Source organism: Bos indicus x Bos taurus, chromosome 16, assembly GCF_003369695.1.
Source record: "Bos indicus x Bos taurus breed Angus x Brahman F1 hybrid chromosome 16, Bos_hybrid_MaternalHap_v2.0, whole genome shotgun sequence".
NCBI classification, from domain to species: Eukaryota; Metazoa; Chordata; class Mammalia; order Artiodactyla; family Bovidae; genus Bos; species Bos indicus x Bos taurus.
In genome coordinates, this window is record NC_040091.1 from 78,496,626 (window position 1) to 78,515,925 (window position 19,300).

The 19,300-nt window shown below is 45.0% G+C and overlaps 1 protein-coding gene across 1 annotated transcript in view; it reads right to left on the minus strand.

The window, feature by feature from the left end:
* Positions 1-12,255, minus strand: part of KIF14 (kinesin family member 14) — a 49,652-nt gene extending 37,397 nt beyond the window's left edge. Inside the window, exons 1-3 of the mRNA XM_027565809.1 lie at positions 12,175-12,255; positions 4,919-6,104; positions 427-681 (exon numbers count right to left, since the gene is read on the minus strand). Coding sequence (XP_027421610.1) covers positions 427-681; positions 4,919-5,994 — 1,331 coding nt within the window. The 5' untranslated portion in view covers positions 5,995-6,104; positions 12,175-12,255. The remainder of the gene's footprint in view (positions 1-426; positions 682-4,918; positions 6,105-12,174) is intronic.
* Between the last annotated feature and the right edge of the window lie 7,045 nt (positions 12,256-19,300).

Below are 19,300 nucleotides of genomic sequence, written 5' to 3' on the forward strand. Positions count from 1 at the left end.
GGTAAGTAAGAACTATCTAATTCAGAGCCTTCTAGCACAGGGCCTGGAATAGAGTAGGAACTTGATAAATGTTAGCTACTATTAAAACTCAAGTATTTCCTCCCGGACGGGCAGTACAGCCAGACCACTGATGAGACGACTTGCTTGTGATTCTCACAACACGGCTTCCAAAATAACCTCTCTGAGCTTCAGTCTACACAAGAGATAGAATTTACAGTAAAACGGGGCCAATGGTACTGACAAGGTAAACAGCATCTCACGCATAAACAGAAGCCCAGAGACAAAGCAACTTGCAGAACTGGAGTGTAAAATGGATGAGACTTGAGCCCAGAGCGGTACAGTTTGAAAAAGATATTCTATCAAACTGTGCTCTTCTCACAAAAGACATAAATGCTTCAGGATGGTCAGATTCACAACACAACTTACGTGTATGACTTTCCAGAGCCAGTCTGACCGTACGCGAACAGACAGGTGTTGAAGCCTTGGAAGGCCTGGCCCAGCAGCGGGGCCGCCAGCGCCTGGTACACGGCCATCTGGCTCGCGAAGCGCGGGTGGCGCTCGTCCACGGACCAAAAGGAAAGATCGTAGGCAAAGCTGTACACCTGTCGCGTGCCAGGGTGCTCCACAGCGATTTCCTCCCCGTCCAGGAAGACCGCCTGATGTGCTCCTTCTCTCTTCTCCCTTTCAAAAGAAGCACAGAGACAAATATCGTCCTTGCAATCATTCTGAGTATTATTTCCAGAGAATAATAAGGACTTCAGACTACAGCAGAAGGTTCCTCCAGGGCAAGACGGCTCTTTAGTTTTATGTGGAACGTGCAGAGCGCACACATCATAATAGCGGGTTTCCAAAACCTATTTCGGCAGCTCCAATGCCACTGCTCAAAGGAAAAACGGAATTCCAGGTTTCTTGTCTGGAAAATTCCCCTACTTGTATAGGATTTTCCATCATCTTCCTTTTCCTCTTAAGTTTTCCCTTTTCTCATCCTGTCCGCTGAAATCTACCTGTACCTATAGTTCTAACTGGAAATGTATTCGAAAACATTATAAAGAATTTCTGGAGGTACGAATCTATACAAAGCTGCCAAGAAACAAAAGCACAGTTTCCACAGACTCCGTCAGATACAAGTCTGAATGGAAGCACAAGGTACATTTCTGTGACTCCAAAGGTCCTTCCTGCTTTAAATCATCTCCCTTAAAACTCTGACGCTTCGCATCCACCCCACTTCTATCTCAGACTCAGGAGGAAATTTTTTTGACCTACCGCTGCAGAAAAACACAAGTTCTTGTCTGGCCACACAATTCTTTTTGCCCCCAACTCTGCTTAGATGCGGAGAAGGCAATGGCAACCCACTCCAATACTCTTGCCTGGAAAATCCCACAGACGGAGGAGCCTGGTGGGCTACAGTCCATGGGGTCTCGAAGAGTCGGGCACAACTGAGCGACTTCACTTTCACTTTTCACTTTCATGCACTGGAGAAGGAAATGGCAACCCACTCCAGTGTTCTTGCCTGGAGAATCCCAGGGACAGGGGAGCCTGGTGGGCTGCCGTCTATGGGGTCGCACAGAGTTGGACACAACTGAAATCAGATTGATTATATTCTTTGCAGCCAAAGATGGAGAAGCTCTATACAGTCAGCAAAAACAAGACCAGGAGCTGACTGTGGCTCAGACCATGAACTCCTTATTGCCAAATTCAGACTGAAATTGAAGAAAGTAGGGAAAACCACTAGACCATTCAGGTATGACCTAAATCAAATCCCTTATGATTATACAGTGGAAGTGAGAAATAGATTTAAGGGCCTAGATCTGATAGATAGAGTGCCTGATGAACTATGGAATGAGGTTCTTGACATTGTACAGGAGACAAGGATCAAGACCATCCCCATGGAAAAGAAATGCAAAAAAGCAAAATGGCTGTCTGGGGAGGCCTTACAAATAGCTGTGAAAAGAAGAGAAGCGAAAAGCAAAGGAGAAAAGGAAAGATATAAACATCTGAATGCAGAGTTCCAAAGAATAGCAAGAAGAGATAAGAAAGCCTTCTTCAGCGATCAATGCAAAGAAATAGAGGAAAACAACAGAATGGGAAAGACTAGAGATCTCTTCAAGAAAATTAGAGATACCAAGGGAATATTTCATGCAAAGATGGGCTCAATAAAGGACAGAAATGGTATGGACCTAACAGAAGCAGAAGATATTAAGAAGAGATGGCAAGAATACACAGAAGAACTGTACAAAAAAGATCTTCATGACCCAGATAATCATGATGGTGTGTTCACTCATCTAGAGCCAGACATCCTGGAATGTGAAGTCAAGCGGGCCTTAGAAAGCATCACTACGAACAAAGCTAGTGGAGGTGATGGAATTCCAGTTGAACTATTCCAAATCCTGAAAGATGATGCTGTGAAAGTGCTGCACTCAATATGCCAGCAAATTTGGAAAACTCAGCAGTGGCCACAGGACTGGAAAAGGTCAGTTTTCATTCCCATCCCAAAGAAAGGCAATGCCAAAGAATGCTCAAACTACCACACAATTGCACTCATCTCACACGCCAGTAAAGTAATGCTCAAAATCCTCCAAGCCAGGCTTCAGCAGTACATGAACCGTGAACTTCCTGATGTTCAAGCTGGTTTTAGAAAAGGCAGAGGAACCAGAGACCAAATTGCCAACATCCGGTGGATCATGGAAAAAGCAAGAGAGTGCCAGAAAAACATCTGTTTCTGCTTTATTGACTACACCAAAGCCTTTGACAGTGTGGATCACAATAAACTGTGGAAAATTCTGAAAGAGATGGGAATACCAGACCACCTGATCTGCCTCTTGAGAAATCTGTATGCAGGTCAGGAAGCAACAGTTAGAACTGGACATGGAACAATAGACTGGTTCCAAATAGGAAAAGGAGTACGTCAAGGCTGTATATTGTCACCCTGTTTATTTAACTTATATGCAGAGTACATCATGAGAAACGCTGGACTGGAAGAAACACAAACTGGAATCAAGATTGCTGGGAGAAATATCAATAACCTCAGATATGCAGATGACACCACCCTTATGGCAGAAAGTGAAGAGGAACTCAAGAGCCTCTTGATGAAAGTGAAAGTGGAGAGTGAAAAAGTTGGCTTAAAGATCAACATTCAGAAAACAAAGATCATGGCATCCGGTCCCACCACTTCATGGGAAATAGATGGGGAAACAGTGGAAACAGTGTCAGACTTTATTTTTCTGGGCTCCAAAATCACTACAGATGGTGACTGCAGCCATGAAATTAAAAGACGCTTACTCCTTGGAAGGAAAGTTATGACCAACCTAGATAGCATATTCTAAAGCAGAGACATTACTTTGCCAACAAAGGTCCATCTAGTCAAGCCTATGGTTTTTCCAGTGGTCATGTATGGATGTGAGAGTTGGACTGTGAAGAAGGCTGAGCGCTGAAGAACTGATGCTTTTGAACTGTGGTGTTGGAGAAGACTCTTGAGAGTCCCTTGGACTGCAAGGAGATCCAACCAGTCCATTCTGAAGGAGATCAGTCCTGGGATTTCTTTGGAAGGACTGATGCTAAAGCTGAAACTCCAGTACTTTGGCCACCTCATGTGAAGAGTTGACTCATTGGAAAAGACTCTGATGCTGGGAGGGATTAGGGGCAGGAGGAGAAGGGGACGACAGAGGATGAGATGGCTGGATGGCGTCACTGACTCGATGGATGTGAGTCTGAGTGAACTCTGAGAGTTGGTGAAGGACAGGGAGGCCTGGCGTGCTGTGATTCATGGGGTCGCAAAGAGTCGGACACGACTGAGCGACTGATCTGATCTGATCTGAAGCAACTTAGCAGCAGCAGCAGCAGCTGCTTAGATGAGAATTCACTGTGGAATCCACCCTTCTCGCCCTCCCAGTGGCCCTGCTGCAGGCTGCTCTGGGGTCCACGCTCTGTCCCTCTAGGGCCGCCAGCCATGCGGGCTGTCCCGCTGCTTCTCTGCCCTGAGCAGTCCTGAGGCTCTCCCTGAGTTCTCGTCCCTTATCACTACCCCACATTCTCACTAAAAGGCTCCCAGCCCTATGGAACCTGCCTTAACCGCAGGCCATTCAGTTGACTGCCCACACTGCAGTCACCACGCATGTGTGAAGCGTCGGCTCAGTCACACTGGACTCTTCGCTGCAGCCTGCCAGGCCCCTCCATCCATGGGATTCTTCAGGCAAGAATACTGGAGTGGGTTGCCTTGCCCCCCTCCAGGGGGCCCTTGCTGATCTAGGGTCGAAACTGCTGCTTCTGTGTGTCCTGCGTTGGCAGGTGGATTCTTTACTGCTGAGCCACCTGGGAAGCCGCAGGGTCAGCACACCCTCCTCCAACACACTTAGGTCCACAACAGAGTTAAAAAAAAACTACCGACTCTGTGAAGTCTTCACAGTTGTCCTCAAAGCATTTAAAGATAATCAGATGCTACAGTCACACCAGGAGAGCCCGTCTTTTTCTCTCCCACAGGCACTCATGGGGAGAGATTTTTTTGCCATCAAAGTCAAACCTCACAGATCAGTGTGTGTACAACCGTGACGTGTCACAGACAATAAGGCAATGGCCACCACCCTGGAAAGGGTTTTGGAAGGACCTGTTTGGGGAATGAGTGACCAGCTGTTGCTCTTTTTAAGGGAAAGGTAGAAGACACCACTATATATGACAGATTTGAAAGCAGACTGCCTTAGAGATAGAAGTTAGTCAGACTTTTAAAACACAGATATATCTGGAGAAACTTACATTTGCAAAATATGGTGGTTCCGATTTTTTTGTTTTATAGCCAATCATCGAAAATAACCACATACTACCACTGAACCGGGAAGTTCCGTCTATAAAAAGGCAGTGCCAGCCGGCATGAAGACGTACCAACAAGCTCAGCAGGTTGGCCTCGGATAAAACTTGGGTCACCTACCGGTTGCTGAAAGGCCTGACCCTGACCGCCACGGTCACTTGGCTGCTCTCCACCTTCAGGGGCTCTGTTTCTGCAGAGGTTTTCTGAAGTGCAGTTTCTTCCTTGAGAAGGAATGTATTTTCACACGACCTTTCCCTTTGACTTGCGAGAAGAGAGCTCTGGGGAGTCTGTTTAACTTGCAGGGTGGGCCTCCTGCTTCTCAGAACGAAGGCAGCGGGGCTCCGAGGCTGCAGGACGCCACGCCTGGGTGTCGACCTGGGCTCTGAAATACACTTGGAGGGTGTCCTTTTCTCTAAGCTTTCAAATCTATGTGGAAGTTTCACGGCTTCCTTCTCAGCACCCCTGGGATGCGAGGCCCTTGCTCCTGACACTTTGATCTCTAACCTGCTCTCAGTGGGCCTAACTGCCACGCACCCTACGCGAACCGCTTCAGTCTGACTCTGGGAACTGGCGGGCGTTCGCTCACGCAGGGACTCAAGGGCAACGTTCTCACCTGCCCCACTGAGGGCAGAACGCGTCACTGCGCATTTTCCATCAGCCTTCATTTCAAGGTCTTTTGGGTCTGGAGTTAAAGGTACTGAAGGCAAGTTTTTATCACTGTTTACAGTTTGTACATTTATACCAGTTTCTGGTGAAGGCTGACTGTTTTCTGTTCTGCCGCCCACATTCTGCGTTCCTTTCCACTTTTCCACGCAACCTGTCTTAGTCCGACGCTGTAACGCAAGGCATGTTCCTGCCGTTCTCGCACCAGCGTCTCCCGACTCACAACCAAGCAAAGAGGGTTCCTTGCTCCTGGTCGCTCTCCTCTGAAGTGTCAGCCTGCCCACAGGGTTAGGAAGGAGGGGTGTGTCTCCTGTTTTCTTACAGGCAGAAATAACGTAAGTGCTGTTGATGTCTCTGACTTTACTTGTAGATCTCAGTAACGGATCGTCATTTTCACACTCTGACGAGTCCGACCTCGGATGCAGCTTCAGCTTGCTGCCCTGGGGGATGACACTCAGGGATGACGTCTTCGTGGAGGAAGGAACGCCAAGGAGATCGCTGTCATTTCTGCTGTGTGCAGTGGAGGCTGACATGGTGGCAGAAAGTTATTTTTAAAAAGAATGTTGCTGAAGAAATGTTAAGCTCTTCTTTAGACATTCATTTGACTTCCGGCCATTTCTTATGCAACAGTTTCCAAAATTATCTGGTAAAATAAAATAAATAAATAAAATTTAGACTGCACAGATTACAAACAGGCTTTAAAAACACGAGGACCTTCCATGGGAAAGTGACTTCTCAGGGGCATACATTAGGTCATGATCTCCACTGAGATATGGTTCCCAAGCAGCTTCAGACAAATCTCTGACCTCAAAGATTGTACAGTCATTGCTCAACAAATACGTGCCAAGATCCCATGAGGTGTCAGGCCCTCTGGTGGATACTATGAATTTCAAAGACAAAACTCTATTTTCATTTCCTTCGTCTAGAAAGAAATGTACAGATAAAGACTGTATCAGGTCAAATGTGCGAGGTGACTTAAAAAGATGTAAAAAGCACATGTCAAAGAAGATATAAGAGTAGTTAAGCACATAAGATGATGCTCAACATCATGGGTCATTAGGGAAAAGCAAGTCAAAACTATAATGAGATACCACATCATACCCATTAGGATGGAAACTATCCAAAAAAAAGAAAGCAGACAACAAGTATGCACAAGGACGTGAAGAAATCGGTAGGCTTGTTAACTGTTGCTGGGAATGTAAAATGGTACAACCGCTATGAAAAAGAGTATCAGTTCAGTTCAGTCGCTCAGTCGTGTCCGACTCTTTGCGACCCCATGAATCGCAGCACGCCAGGCCTCCCTGTCCATCACCAACTCCCGGAGTTCACTCAGACTCACGTCCATCGAGTCAGTGATGCCATCCAGCCATCTCATCCTCTGTCGTCCCCTTCTCCTCCTGCCCACAATCCCTCCCAGCATCAGTCTTTTCCAATGAGTCAACTCTTCCCATGAGGTGGCCAAAGTACTGGAGTTTCAGCTTTAGCATCATTCCTTCCAAAGAAATCCCTGGGCTGATCTCCTTCAGAATGGACTGGTTGGATCTCCTTGCAGTCCAAGGGACTCTCAAGAGTCTTCTCCAACACCACAGTTCAAAGGCATCAATTCTTTGGCACTCAGCTTTCTTCACAGTCCAACTCTCACATCCATACACGACCACAGGAAAAACCATAGCCTTGACTAGACGAACCTTTGTTGGCAAAGTAATGTCTCTGCTTTTGAATATGCTATCTAGGTTGGTCATAACTTCTCTTCCAAGGAGTAAGCGTCTTTTAATTTCATGGCTGCAATCACCATCTGTAGTGATTTTGGAGCCCAGAAAAATAAAGTCTGACACTGTTTCCACTGTTTCCCCATCTATTTCCCATGAAGTGATGGGACCGGATGCCATGATCTTTGTTTTCTGAATGCTGAGTTTTAAGCCAACTTTTCCACTCTCCCCTTTCACCTTCATCAAGAAGCTTTTTAGTTCCTCTTCACTTTCTGCCATAAGGGTGGTGTCATCTGCATATCTGAGGTTATTGATATTTCTCCCAGCAACCTTGATTCCAGCTTGTGCATCTTCCAGCCCAGCATTTCTCATGATGTACTCTGCATAGAAGTTAAATAAACAGGGTGACAATATACAGCCTTGACGTACTCCTTTTCCTATTTGGAACCAGTCTGTTGTTTCATGTCCAGTTCTAACTGTTGCTTCCTGACCTGCATACAGATTTCTCAAGAGGCAGGTCAGGTGGTCTGGTATTCCCATCTCTTTCAGAATTTTCCACAGTTTATTGTGATCCACACAAAGGCTTTGGTATAGTCAATAAAGCAGAAATAGATGTTTTTCTGGAACTCTCTTGCTTTTTCTATGATCCAGCGGATGTTGGCAATTTGGTCTCTGGTTCCTCTGCCTTTTCTAAAACCAGCTTGAACATCAGGAAGTTCACGGTTCATGTACTGTTGAAGCCTGGCTTGGAGAATTTTGAGCATTACTTTACTAGCGTGTGAGATGAGTGCAATTGTGTGGTAGTTTGAGCATTCTTTGGTATTGCCTTTCTTTGGGATGGGAATGAAAACTGACATTTTCCAGTCCTGTGGCCACTGCTGAGTTTTCCAAATTTGCTGGCATATTGAGTGCAGCACTTTCACAGCATCATCTTTCAAGATTTGAAATAGCTCAACTGGAATTCCATCACCTCCACTAGCTTTGTTCGTAGTGATGCTTTCTAAGGCCCGCTTGACTTCACATTCCAGGATGTCTGGCTCTAGGTGGGTGATCACATCATCGTGATTATCTGGGTCGTGAAGATCTTTTTTGTACAGTTCTTCTGTGTATTCTTGCCATCTCTTCTTAATATCTTCTGCTTCTGTTAGGTCCATACCATTTCTGTCCTTTATCGAGCCCATTTTTGCATGAAATGTTCCCTTGGTATCTCTAATTTTCTTGAAGAGATCTCTAGTCTTTCCCATTCTGTTGTTTTCCTCTATTTCTTTGCATTGATCGCTGAAGAAGGCTTTCTTATCTCTTCTTGCTATTCTTTGGAACTCTGCATTCAGATGCTTATATCTTTCCTTTTCTCCTTTGCTTTTCGCTTCTCTTCTTTTCACAGCTATTTGTAAGGCCTCCCCAGACAGCCATTTTGCTTTTTTGCATTTCTTTTCCATGGGGATGGTCTTGATCCTTGTCTCCTGTACAATGTCATGAACCTCATTCCATAGTTCATCAGGCACTCTATCTATCAGATCTAGGCCCTTAAATCTATTTCTCACTTCCACTGTATAATCATAAGGGATTTGATTTAGGTCATACCTGAATGGTCTAGTGGTTTTCCCTACTTTCTTCAATTTCAGTCTGAATTTGGCAATAAGGAGTTCATGGTCTGAGCCACAGTCAGCTCCTGGTCTTGTTTTTGCTGACTGTATAGAGCTTCTCCATCTTTGGCTGCAAAGAATATAATCAATCTGATTTCGGTGTTGACCATCTGGTGATGTCCATGTATAGAGTCTTCTCTTGTGTTGTTGGAAGAGGGTGTTTGTTATGACCAGTGCATTTTCTTGGCAAAACTCTACTAGTCTTTGCCCTGCTTCATTCCGTATTCACAGGCCAAATTTGCCTGTTACTCCAGGTGTTTCTTGACTTCCTACTTTTGCATTCCATTCCCCTATAATGAAAAGGACATCTTTTTTGGGTGTTAGTTCTAAAAAGTCTTGGAGGTCTTCATAGAACCGTTCAACTTAAGCTTCTTCAGCATTACTGGTTGGGGCATAGACTTGGATTACTGTGAAAAACAGTATGGATGGCCTCAAAAAATTAAAATTAGCATATACTAAGTCACTTCAGTTGTGTCCGACTCTTTGCGACCCCAGGGACTGTAGTCCACCAGACTCCGCTGTCTGTGGAATTGTCCAGGCAAGAATACTAGACTGGGTTGCCACGCCATCTTCCAGGGGATCTTCCCAACCCAAGGATCGAGCCCACCTGTCTTATGTCTCCTGCACTGGCAGGCAGGTTCTTTACTAGTGCCACCAAATTAGCATATGATCTAGCAATTCCACTTCTGGGTATACACCAAAAAGGACTGAGAGCAGGGCCTCAAATGAAGAGATACTGGCATACCCATGTTCACAGCAGCATTATTCATAATAGAGAAAATGGGGAAGCAACTCGAATATCCACTGACAAATGAATGGCTTACCAAAACGTGGTATATTCATACAATGGAAAATTATTCAGCCTTAAAAAGGAAACAAATTCTGCAATGTGCTACAATATTGGTGAACCTTGAGGACATTATATTAAGTGAAATAAGCCAGTCCCAAAAAGACAAATAATATATGATACCACTTATATCAAGTACTTATAGTACTTAAAATCATCAGCAGAAAGTATAATGGTGGTGGCTAGGGAAGGGAGAATGGAGAGTTATTATTTAATAGATGTAGAATTTCAGATAAACCAGATAACAAGAGTTATGGGGTGGATGGCAGTGATGACCATATATTTAAGGATGTACATTTAAAATGGTTAAAATGATAAATGCTAGAAAAGAGAACATGTCAGCAGGGATTTTTTTTAAGTGCCCCCCAGTTTGGGGAGCAGCGAGGGGGACTAACAGACACCCCAGCACCAAAGTTAAAGACTGGAGTGAAGCATTTCTGCATGTGCTGAACGCACATGACATGCAAGAATGCCTCAGGGCAATGAGTTTGAGAGTGTCACAAGGCAGAGCATACCCAAGTAAGTACCAGAGCCAAGAAACACAAGCACTGTAAAGTAATTGCTTGTGCTGAGAAAACTTGTGCAAGATCAGTTAAGTATTCAGCCTGCCCTCTAGCAGTTAGACAACACAGTTGACAGGTATGTAAGCAAATATATGTCAACAATATCTATCCAGTAGTTAAGGAGAAGACAATGGCAACCCCACTCCAGTACTCTTGCCTGGAAAATCCCATGGACGGAGAAGCCTGGTGGGCTGCAGTCCATGGGGTCTCTAAGAGTCGGACACAACTGAACAACTTCACTTTCATTTTTCACTTACATCCATTGGAGAAGGAAATGGCAACCCACTCCAGTGTTCTTGCCTGGAGAATCCCAGGGACAGCGGAGCCTGGTGGGCTGCCGTCTACGGGGTCGCACAAGAGTCGGACACGACTGAAGCGACTTAGCAGCAGCAGCAGCAACAGTCATGTTGAGAAGAAAAGAGAACAACAGAGACAGCGAAGAGGTCTGGCTTCCCGTCAACGCTGCAACCAACTGGTTATACTGATGTAAATAAGTCTTTAAATTTGCATGTCTGATTCTAACTTGCAAAATGACATATGATGAAACTATTCCATTGTGAAGGCAAATAAAGGAACCCTCATTTAAAACAGAGCGAGGGGCAGGGGTGGAGGGTATCTGAACAGGAGCTCTCATGTTTTATCCCTTGCTATATTCACAGACTCTACAGGAAGAAGCTACTTCACATCCCACGGCAAAGAGGAAGAAAGGTTTCGTCCTCACCTAGCAACAGCCCAGTCAATGAAAAACTAGCAGTTCAGCCACTAGGAGGTCATCACCACCCAGGCTGTCCCTCTCCTCCGATGGACTGTCATTGAATTCTCTCCTCTCCACAGGCAGGACTCATCTGGCTTAGGGGCTTCACTTTGTTGCCCCTTCTGCATTTTTTTTTACAAAGTGGATGTCTGTAGCAACCGTGTGTCAACAAGTCAGTGCCATTTTCCCAAGCGAGCATCTGCTCACTTCAGGTCTGTGTCGCACTCTGGAAATTCTCACAACACTTTAAACGTTTCCATTAGATGCTACTGGTCAAGGTGATCTGTGGCCAGAGGTCTTTGATGTTAGTAGGAGGACTCCCTGAACGTTCTGATGATGGTTACCATTTTTACCAACCAAGTATTCTAAATGAAGGTATATACATTGTTCTTTAGACATAATACTATTGCACACATAACAGGCTACAATATAGCACAGGTATAACTCTTCAATGAAACAAAACATTCAGGAGACTGGCTGCGTGGTCTCCCTGAGCCCACACAATCTGGGAGGCGGGACCAGCTGCCCCTCTCCTGGGCTGGTCCCCACCTGAAGCTCGCCCGGAGCTGCAGCTCTCTGCTGGTCCCACATAGACTCTTCCTGCTAATACAGCAACTAACCATCGTATTTTTAAATTCAACCCCAGAGATCATGACTCTGGAGGTACAAAACAACAGAGGTTCATTTTTAAGTAACCTGTGCAAGTTCTAAATCATTAACAATCATGCCAGGATCGAAGCATCTCCCATCACCTTCTAACTAAAAGCAGGCAATCTTTTAGTTAATGATTTCCTGATGCGGAAGTAAATACAGAAGCAAGAAGAGACTGAGGACTTGACCCGCAGCTGAAAACCGGCTGGTATTACAAGGAGCAGGACAGCTCTGGGTCTGAGGAGGGGCGGGGGTGTGCCCCGGGACACTGGAGGGAAGGGGTGCCCAGACCCCGGAGTGGGTTCTGAGAGGCCACCCCGCCTCCCGGCGGCCCGGCGCCCCGAAGACGCCCTCCGAGGAGTCCGCGGCGGGGAGGGCGCGGCCCGATCCCGCCCCCGGCCCTCCCGGGAGAACCCCGGCCCGCCCCACTTGGGGACCCTCGCACCCGTCCCCGGGGACCCTCGGCCCTCCCGGACTCCCGAGCTGTCCACCCACCCCACCCTCGCCCGCACCGACGCGCCGCCCCCAGACCGCAGTCCCCACCTCGCAGGCTCCCGGCCTCCTCGCGCGGCTCACGCCTTCGCAGCCGCTCCGGGTTTGAATGCGCGCCCCGCCCTCCGATTGGCTGCCGGGCGCCGCGCACGCACGTCTTCCAGGAAACGCGCGCGCATCTCCTAGGCAACGGCCCCGCCCGCCCCGGGCTGCGCGCGCCGCGCGGGGCGCTGCGGTCCTGGAGCAGGGACGCGGGCGGCGGGGGCGCGCTCGAGAGGGAGCGGAGGTGCGCTCGAGGGGCTTGGCGGAGGACCCGGACGTTGACGCGCTTGTCCAGCCCCGGAGCAAAATGAGCACCGTCCGTCCGCGTCTCCCCAGGACTTCTCTGTGCAGAAATAACTGCTTGCCCCCACGGTAGCCAGAGCCACTCACGGTTTTCTAGGATTTCCTGTGCAAAGCCTAGTGATGGGAAGTGCGCTGAATGTCTTAGATGGAAGTTTTTCATTTAATCCTGAATCCCTTACCAGGTGAATATTAACATGATCCCCCAGTTTACCAAGGATGGGCTGAGGTTTACAGTTAAACTTGTGAAAAATTAGACAACTAGCTGGCGGTGCAACTAGAATTACAAGCCCACCTCGTGAAATATAACTCAGTTTCTAGAAATATCCTAATAAGGTTTTGAAGCAGGAAAAAATAAGTATACTTGCTGAAAACTAACCAGGTGAACGAGACGAACTCTAGTCGAAAAGATATTTTTAAGTAACTTTTTTAAATAACGAAAAGTGCAGATAAAGAAATTAGATTAAGTGGGATAGAAAGAGAAATTAGAATGGACTCTGAATGTATAGAAAAACTGAATGTATAATAAAATGCTCATTCTAAAACTCTCTCTAAAAATCATTCTAAAATTTATTGACATTAAGTTATAGAGCAACCATCAGAAAAAAAGAATGTAGTATTTATCAGGTCAATGGGAAAGTAATCAAGTTTAGAGAGCAAAGGAAGATACAGCAAAGGAGAAGACTGACAAACACATACATAAAAATTCTAAACTCATATATAGTTCAAAACAATGAAAATAAAATGTAGTAAGCTAGAAAAACACATTAAATATGACAAGATATAAAGATACCTTTCAATATTACAAGTAAGAGAAGTTTATAAGTAGAAATAGTTCAGTTCAGTCGCTCAGTCATGTCTGACTCTTTATGACCCATGAACCACAACATGCCAGGCCTCCCTGTCCATCTCCAACTCCTGGAGCTTTCTCAAACTCATGTCCATTGAGTTGGTGATGCCATCCAACCATCTCATCCTCTGTCATCCCCTTCTCCTCCTGCCCTCAAACTTTCCCAGCATCAGGGTCTTTTCCAGTGAATTAGCCCTTCACATCAGGTGGCCAAAGTATTGGAGTTTCAGCTTCAGCATCAGTCCTTCCAATGAACACCCAGGACTGATTTCCTTTAGGATGGACTGGTTGGATCTCCTTGCAGTCCAAGGGACTCTCAAGAGTCTTCTCCAACACCACAGTTCAAAAGCATCAATTCTTCGGCACTCAGCTTTCTTCACAGTCCAACTCTCACATCCATACATGACCACAGGAAAAACCATAGCCTTGACTAGACGGACCTTTGTTGACTATGTAATGTCTCTGCTTTTGAATATGCTGTCTAGGTTGGTCACAACTTTCCTTCCAAGGAGTAAGCGTCTTTTAATTTCATGGCTGCAATCGCCAGCTGCAGTGATTTTGGAGCCCCGAAAAATAAAGTCAGCCACTGTTTCCACTGTTTCCGCATCTATTTGCCATGAAGTGACCAGATCTGATCCCATGATCTTAGTTTTCTGAATGTTGAGCTTTAAGCCAACTTTTTCACTCTCCTCTTTCACTATTTACTCAACAAGTATTTATTAAGCTTCTTTTACAGTCAGACCTTAGACTAAGCAGTAAGGGTAGAAGTGAGTGGTTGTGGACCCTCCTCTCAAGCAGCTTACCAATTTCTGTTGCTAGAAATGTGCACTTTTAATTCTGATGCAAAAATCACTGGTACTGAAATTTTAAAACTTTTTTTTTTACACTTATACCTAAACTTTTTTTTTTACAGTTGCATTTAATGGCTGGGTTTTACAGTTTATTTTTATCTGAATTATCTTTGTGTGTACACCCACTCACTTCTATCCCTACTGCTTAGTGTAAGGTCTGACATGTAAAAGAAGCTTAATAAATACTTGCTGAGTAAATACCAGACCCCTCTAGAAAGCAATATGATCATTTATAGAAGGAAACATAAAGAGATTCATATTCTTTTCCCTAGTTACTGAACTACAAAAATTTATTCTTAGAAAATGTTTCAGTAGAAACCAAATAGTTTGTGGGCCCCAAACAGAAAAACTCTCCATGGGTTACCATGAGAGCATGCATCAAATGGTTAAAAATAAGGCGGAAAGATAATAAATTCTATTACAACAATTAAAGTCATTACAATTACAATTACAAATTACTAGCAGACAGTGCATGGCCTAAGGACCTGCTTCCGCCCCAGACTGTGAGCACAGGATGGAGCAGGACTTTGTCTGTGTCGCCCTGGGCCCCCGTGCCTGGCACAGAGCCCCTTCACAGGACACGCTTCCTGGACACACTTCCCTCTTCTCCTTCTTGCTCTGCATGAAGCTCCTGATTTAATTCCAACTATGGGAACAATCCTCAACAGAATTAAGGGCCCCCTGTGAGCCGGCTCCAGGTTACGCAAGAGGGATTTCGGTCTTTTAGTTATTACACTGAGAAGGTGCTCCTCTCTTCAGATCCTGCCCACAGCTCACCAGCAGGGAAAGTCACTTTGGGGGACCTCCGCTTCTGCATCTGGGAATTGCAGATGCAAATGCCACCTACCTTAGAGAGTCATGTGAGGATTAAATTAGATTATGCATGCAAAGTGCTTAGTGCGGAGCTGGGTACAGGATTATGCTCTACAAATGTAAGCTACTAAATTGCATCACCTAAAAACATTCTCCAAAATGCTGCAAAGCCCTGGCCAGTGCTGACGAGCTGCAATCATGCATGCACAGGCCGTCTGCTACAATGATGACACATTTTACTTTACGAAGGTTAAGGATTATGACTTAATCCCTAGAAATAACCGCAAGATGAAATAGCTCGTTCTTTTGTGCTGGACTCTCTGGACCCTATTAAAAATCAGGAGAGAGCAATGAAAAACCATCTTCAAGGGGAAGCAGAACTAATCTCCATTCTGCTCTGATATGATTAACATTTTTTAGAACTTCAGATCTTCTATGCTTTTTGATGGAAGACAAGAAAAGGAATCTATACGCCTGAAACTAACATGGTATTGTAAATCAACTATACTTCATTTAAAAAAAATAATATTGAACTAAAAATAAAAAGGAGTCTAGAAAATGCAGATGTGACCACAACAGGTTCAAGGGTGAGCAGCCCTCAGGCACTGCACTTCATCTCAAGCCCTGGGGCCTCTAGCCTAGACTCTGGGGACACGTCATCTCCTCCAACATCCATACATGTGGTCTCAGAGCACTGCCCCTCCCCCCGGTTCAGGCAGACGGAATATTTCCTCACTATGACACAGCTGCTGGTTAAAACGCCCTGTAGTTCAAACCTGTCTTCAGATTTGACTCATTAAAATAATAGCTCCTCCAGGAATCTAAAGTCATACAATCTGCTTGCCACTCGGATCACTTTACCTCTCTATCCCTTGGCTTCTTAGCCTGTAAAAGGAAGAGATGTCAATAATAACTGGAAAACCCAAACCAGACAATGTAAGAGAAATTATTAGAAACAGACGGCACATGACTGTAAATCTTAATTGATGCGTTTTGCTTTATTGACGACGCCAAAGCCTTTGATAGCGTGGATCACAACAGACTGGAAAATTCTTAAAAAATTCTTAAAAAGATGGCAGTACCAGATGATTTGATCTGCCTCCTGAGAAATCTGTATGCAGGTCAAGAAGCAACAGTTAGAACTGGACATGTAACAACAAACTGGTTCCAAATAGGAAAGGAGTATGTCAAGGCTGTATATTGTCACCCTACTTATTTAACTTATATGCAGAGAACATTATGAGAAACGCTGGGCTGGAAGAAGCACAGGCTGGAATCAAGATTGCTGGGAGAAATATCAATAACCTCAGATATGTACATGACACCACCCTTATGGCAGAAAGCGAAGAACTAAAGAGTCTCTTGATGAAAGTGAAAGAGGAGAGTGAAAAAGTTGGCTTAAAACTTGACATTCAGAAAACTAAGATCATAGCATCTGGTCCCATCACTTCATGCCAAATAGATGGGGAAACAGTGGAAAGAGTGGCTGACTTTACTTTCTTGGGCTCCAAAATCACTGCAGATTGTGACTGCAGCCATGAAATTAAAAGACGCTTACTCCTTGGAAGAAAAGCTACAACCAACCTAGATAGCATATTAAAAATCAGAGACATTACTTTGCCAACAAAGGTCATAGTTAAAGCTATGGTTTTTCCAGTAGTCATGTGTGGATGTGAGAGAAGGACTATAAAGAAAGCTGAGCGCCAAAGAATTGATGCTTTTGAACTGTGGTGTTGGAGAAGACTCTTGAGAGTCCCCTGGACTGCAAGAAAATCCAACTAATCCATCCTAAAGGAGATTAGTCCTGAATATTCATTGGAAGGACTGATGCTGAAGCTGAAACTCTAGTACTTTGGCCAGATGTGAAGAACCGACTCATTGGAAAAGACCCTGATGCTGAGAGGGATTGGGGGCAGGAGGAGAAGGGGACGACAGAGGATGAGATGGTTGGATGGCATCACTGACTCGATGGATGTGAGTCTGAGTGAACTCCTGGAGTTGGTGATGGACAGGGAGGCCTGGCGTGCTGCAGTCCATGGGGTCGCAGTCGGACGTGGCTGAGAGACTGAACTGAACTTCTTTAATCCACCAGAGGGAGACAAAGCAAAAGAAAACATGTAGAAAGTGTTCAGAAGTAAAGCGAGCACATTCCAAGACTTCTATCATGTTAAGATAAAGAAAACTGATTAACTTTTTCACTCTCCTCTTATGGTCATAGCACACAAATCTATTGCAATTTATCCAAATTCATGATTTTTAAATTATTAAAATAAGGGTATGTTATCTGGCTGTACAAAAAAGAGAAAAAAACAACATCTACAGATGTTTGTATTTGGTTGCATTTTAGTCTCCGTGATAAAAAAAAAAAAGGAAAAAGTGCAACAGGACTATGGGAATTAGTTTTAAAGCCCAGAATAGCCGTGGAGGAAAAGTGATCAGAGCTGAGCTCCATCACCGCCCCGTGGAGGGACCCGAGGCCGGTCTCCCTGTATAGTTCCCTCACCTCTGAAACCAATTTCTGGATTAAGTTATCCAGTGAGATTGAAAGTTGCTCAGTCATGTCAGACTCTCTGCGACCCCATGGACTGTGGCCCTCCAGGTTCCTCTGTCCATGGAATTCTCCAGGCAAGAGTACTGGAGTGGGTAGCCGTCCCCTTCTCCAGGGAACCTTCCCAACCCAGGGATTGAACCCAGGTCTCCTGTGTTGCAGAGAGATTCTTTACCATCTGAGCCACCAGGGAAGTCTCTAAATTATCCAATAAGCCAGCAATTCCTAAATCCCTTCTTTATTTAAGGTGTGCCCGTTATCTCATTTAATCTCCACAACCCTATACGGGTGGTGTGATGATCATATTACTGCTGTTTTGCATATGAGAAGACTGAGTTTCCAGGCAGTCAGATCATCTGCCTGGTAGTATTGGCCTGTTTAAGTCACAGAGCCAAGTTCAGAACTCAGAGAATGGGGCTTCCTCCCTGGTGCCCTGCAGGGCTGCCCTGAACTGCTGTTTTTACAAAGATTCTTTCTGGGTCTCACATTTCTGTGACACTGTGATAAGCACAGGAGTTAAACGTAAGGGTGGTTTGAATCCCATGGATGGAGGAGCCTGGCAGGTTACAGTCCACGGGGTCGCGAAGAGTCGCACACGACTGAACGATTTCACTTTCAAGGGTGGTTTTAAATCTGTAGTATTTTGTATTTTCTCTCTAAATTCTGATACACGTTAGACCGAGAGTCTTAGAAGCAGGCACATCACAGGCTTGCGTTTGTATGTGGCTGATGAAATCTTTATTATAACTCAGCGACATCAGCGAAATACGTTTAGCAACACTGCCAGGAATTTTAAAAAGAAACAATTACATTAAGCAAGTAATCCTTTTTTTAATAGAAAAAGAAAAGGACTCAGGGATTAGTCAATGTTCCAGACACTCTTTTCTCTTTGAATGGTTTGCTGGTTTCATTCCAGAGAAGATTAGTAAGATTTAGATCCCTCGGCAACCCAAAGCCTACCGGGTAACCTATTTCTACATAAAGGGAGCTCTGGGAAGGACTCACGAAGAACGCTTCTGTTTTTTTTAAAAAAGACTGAGCTTGACCTTCACTCAGGTGTCTTCTCCCCACGGTGGTTTGCCAACACGGCCCAAGGTCACTTCTGACATCTTGTTAAAAACGCTGCTGACGCTTCCAAGGAGAAGTGGAGCTGTTTTTCTAAAGTGGGGAATGAGTTGGGTGTCACTTAACTTTCAACAAGTTTAAAAACATGGTCTCGGTAAGAATGTTGAATTGTATAAATATTCAGCTCTCCATCTTAAGCCCCAAGTAGTTTATATTTACATAGCATTTACTGGTAAATTGTAATTTACCAGCATTCACTGGTAAATTGAGGATACAGAACTGTCTTAACTGATACAAAGTTAGTCTGTTCACATTAATCAGTCTTCTCACTTAAAAAACAGCATAAAAAAGATTGTGCCAAGTGACTGCTTGCCTCACTTGTGGCTTTCAGAGGGCAGCTGCCAAATAAGAGGCCACCTGGACAGCAAGAATTATCCATCACAGCCTTGCAGTGGGAGAAGGGCGTGCTCACCAGCCGTGCAGCTTCATGAATGATTCCACACCCGTCCAGAGGCCTTTGCTTGTTTGCAGAAGGCTTAATTTTTTTTTTTCTCTTAGACCACAGTCTGTTCTCTGAGTCACTCAGGGCAGGAAAAAAAGAAATCCGGCATCAGAAAGAGTTGTGCGTTTCTTTTTCAGATCCAACGGTCTGGATGCAACAGAGAGTGTAGTGTTCCATTTGGATTAATGTTTCTCAGTTCTGGCGAC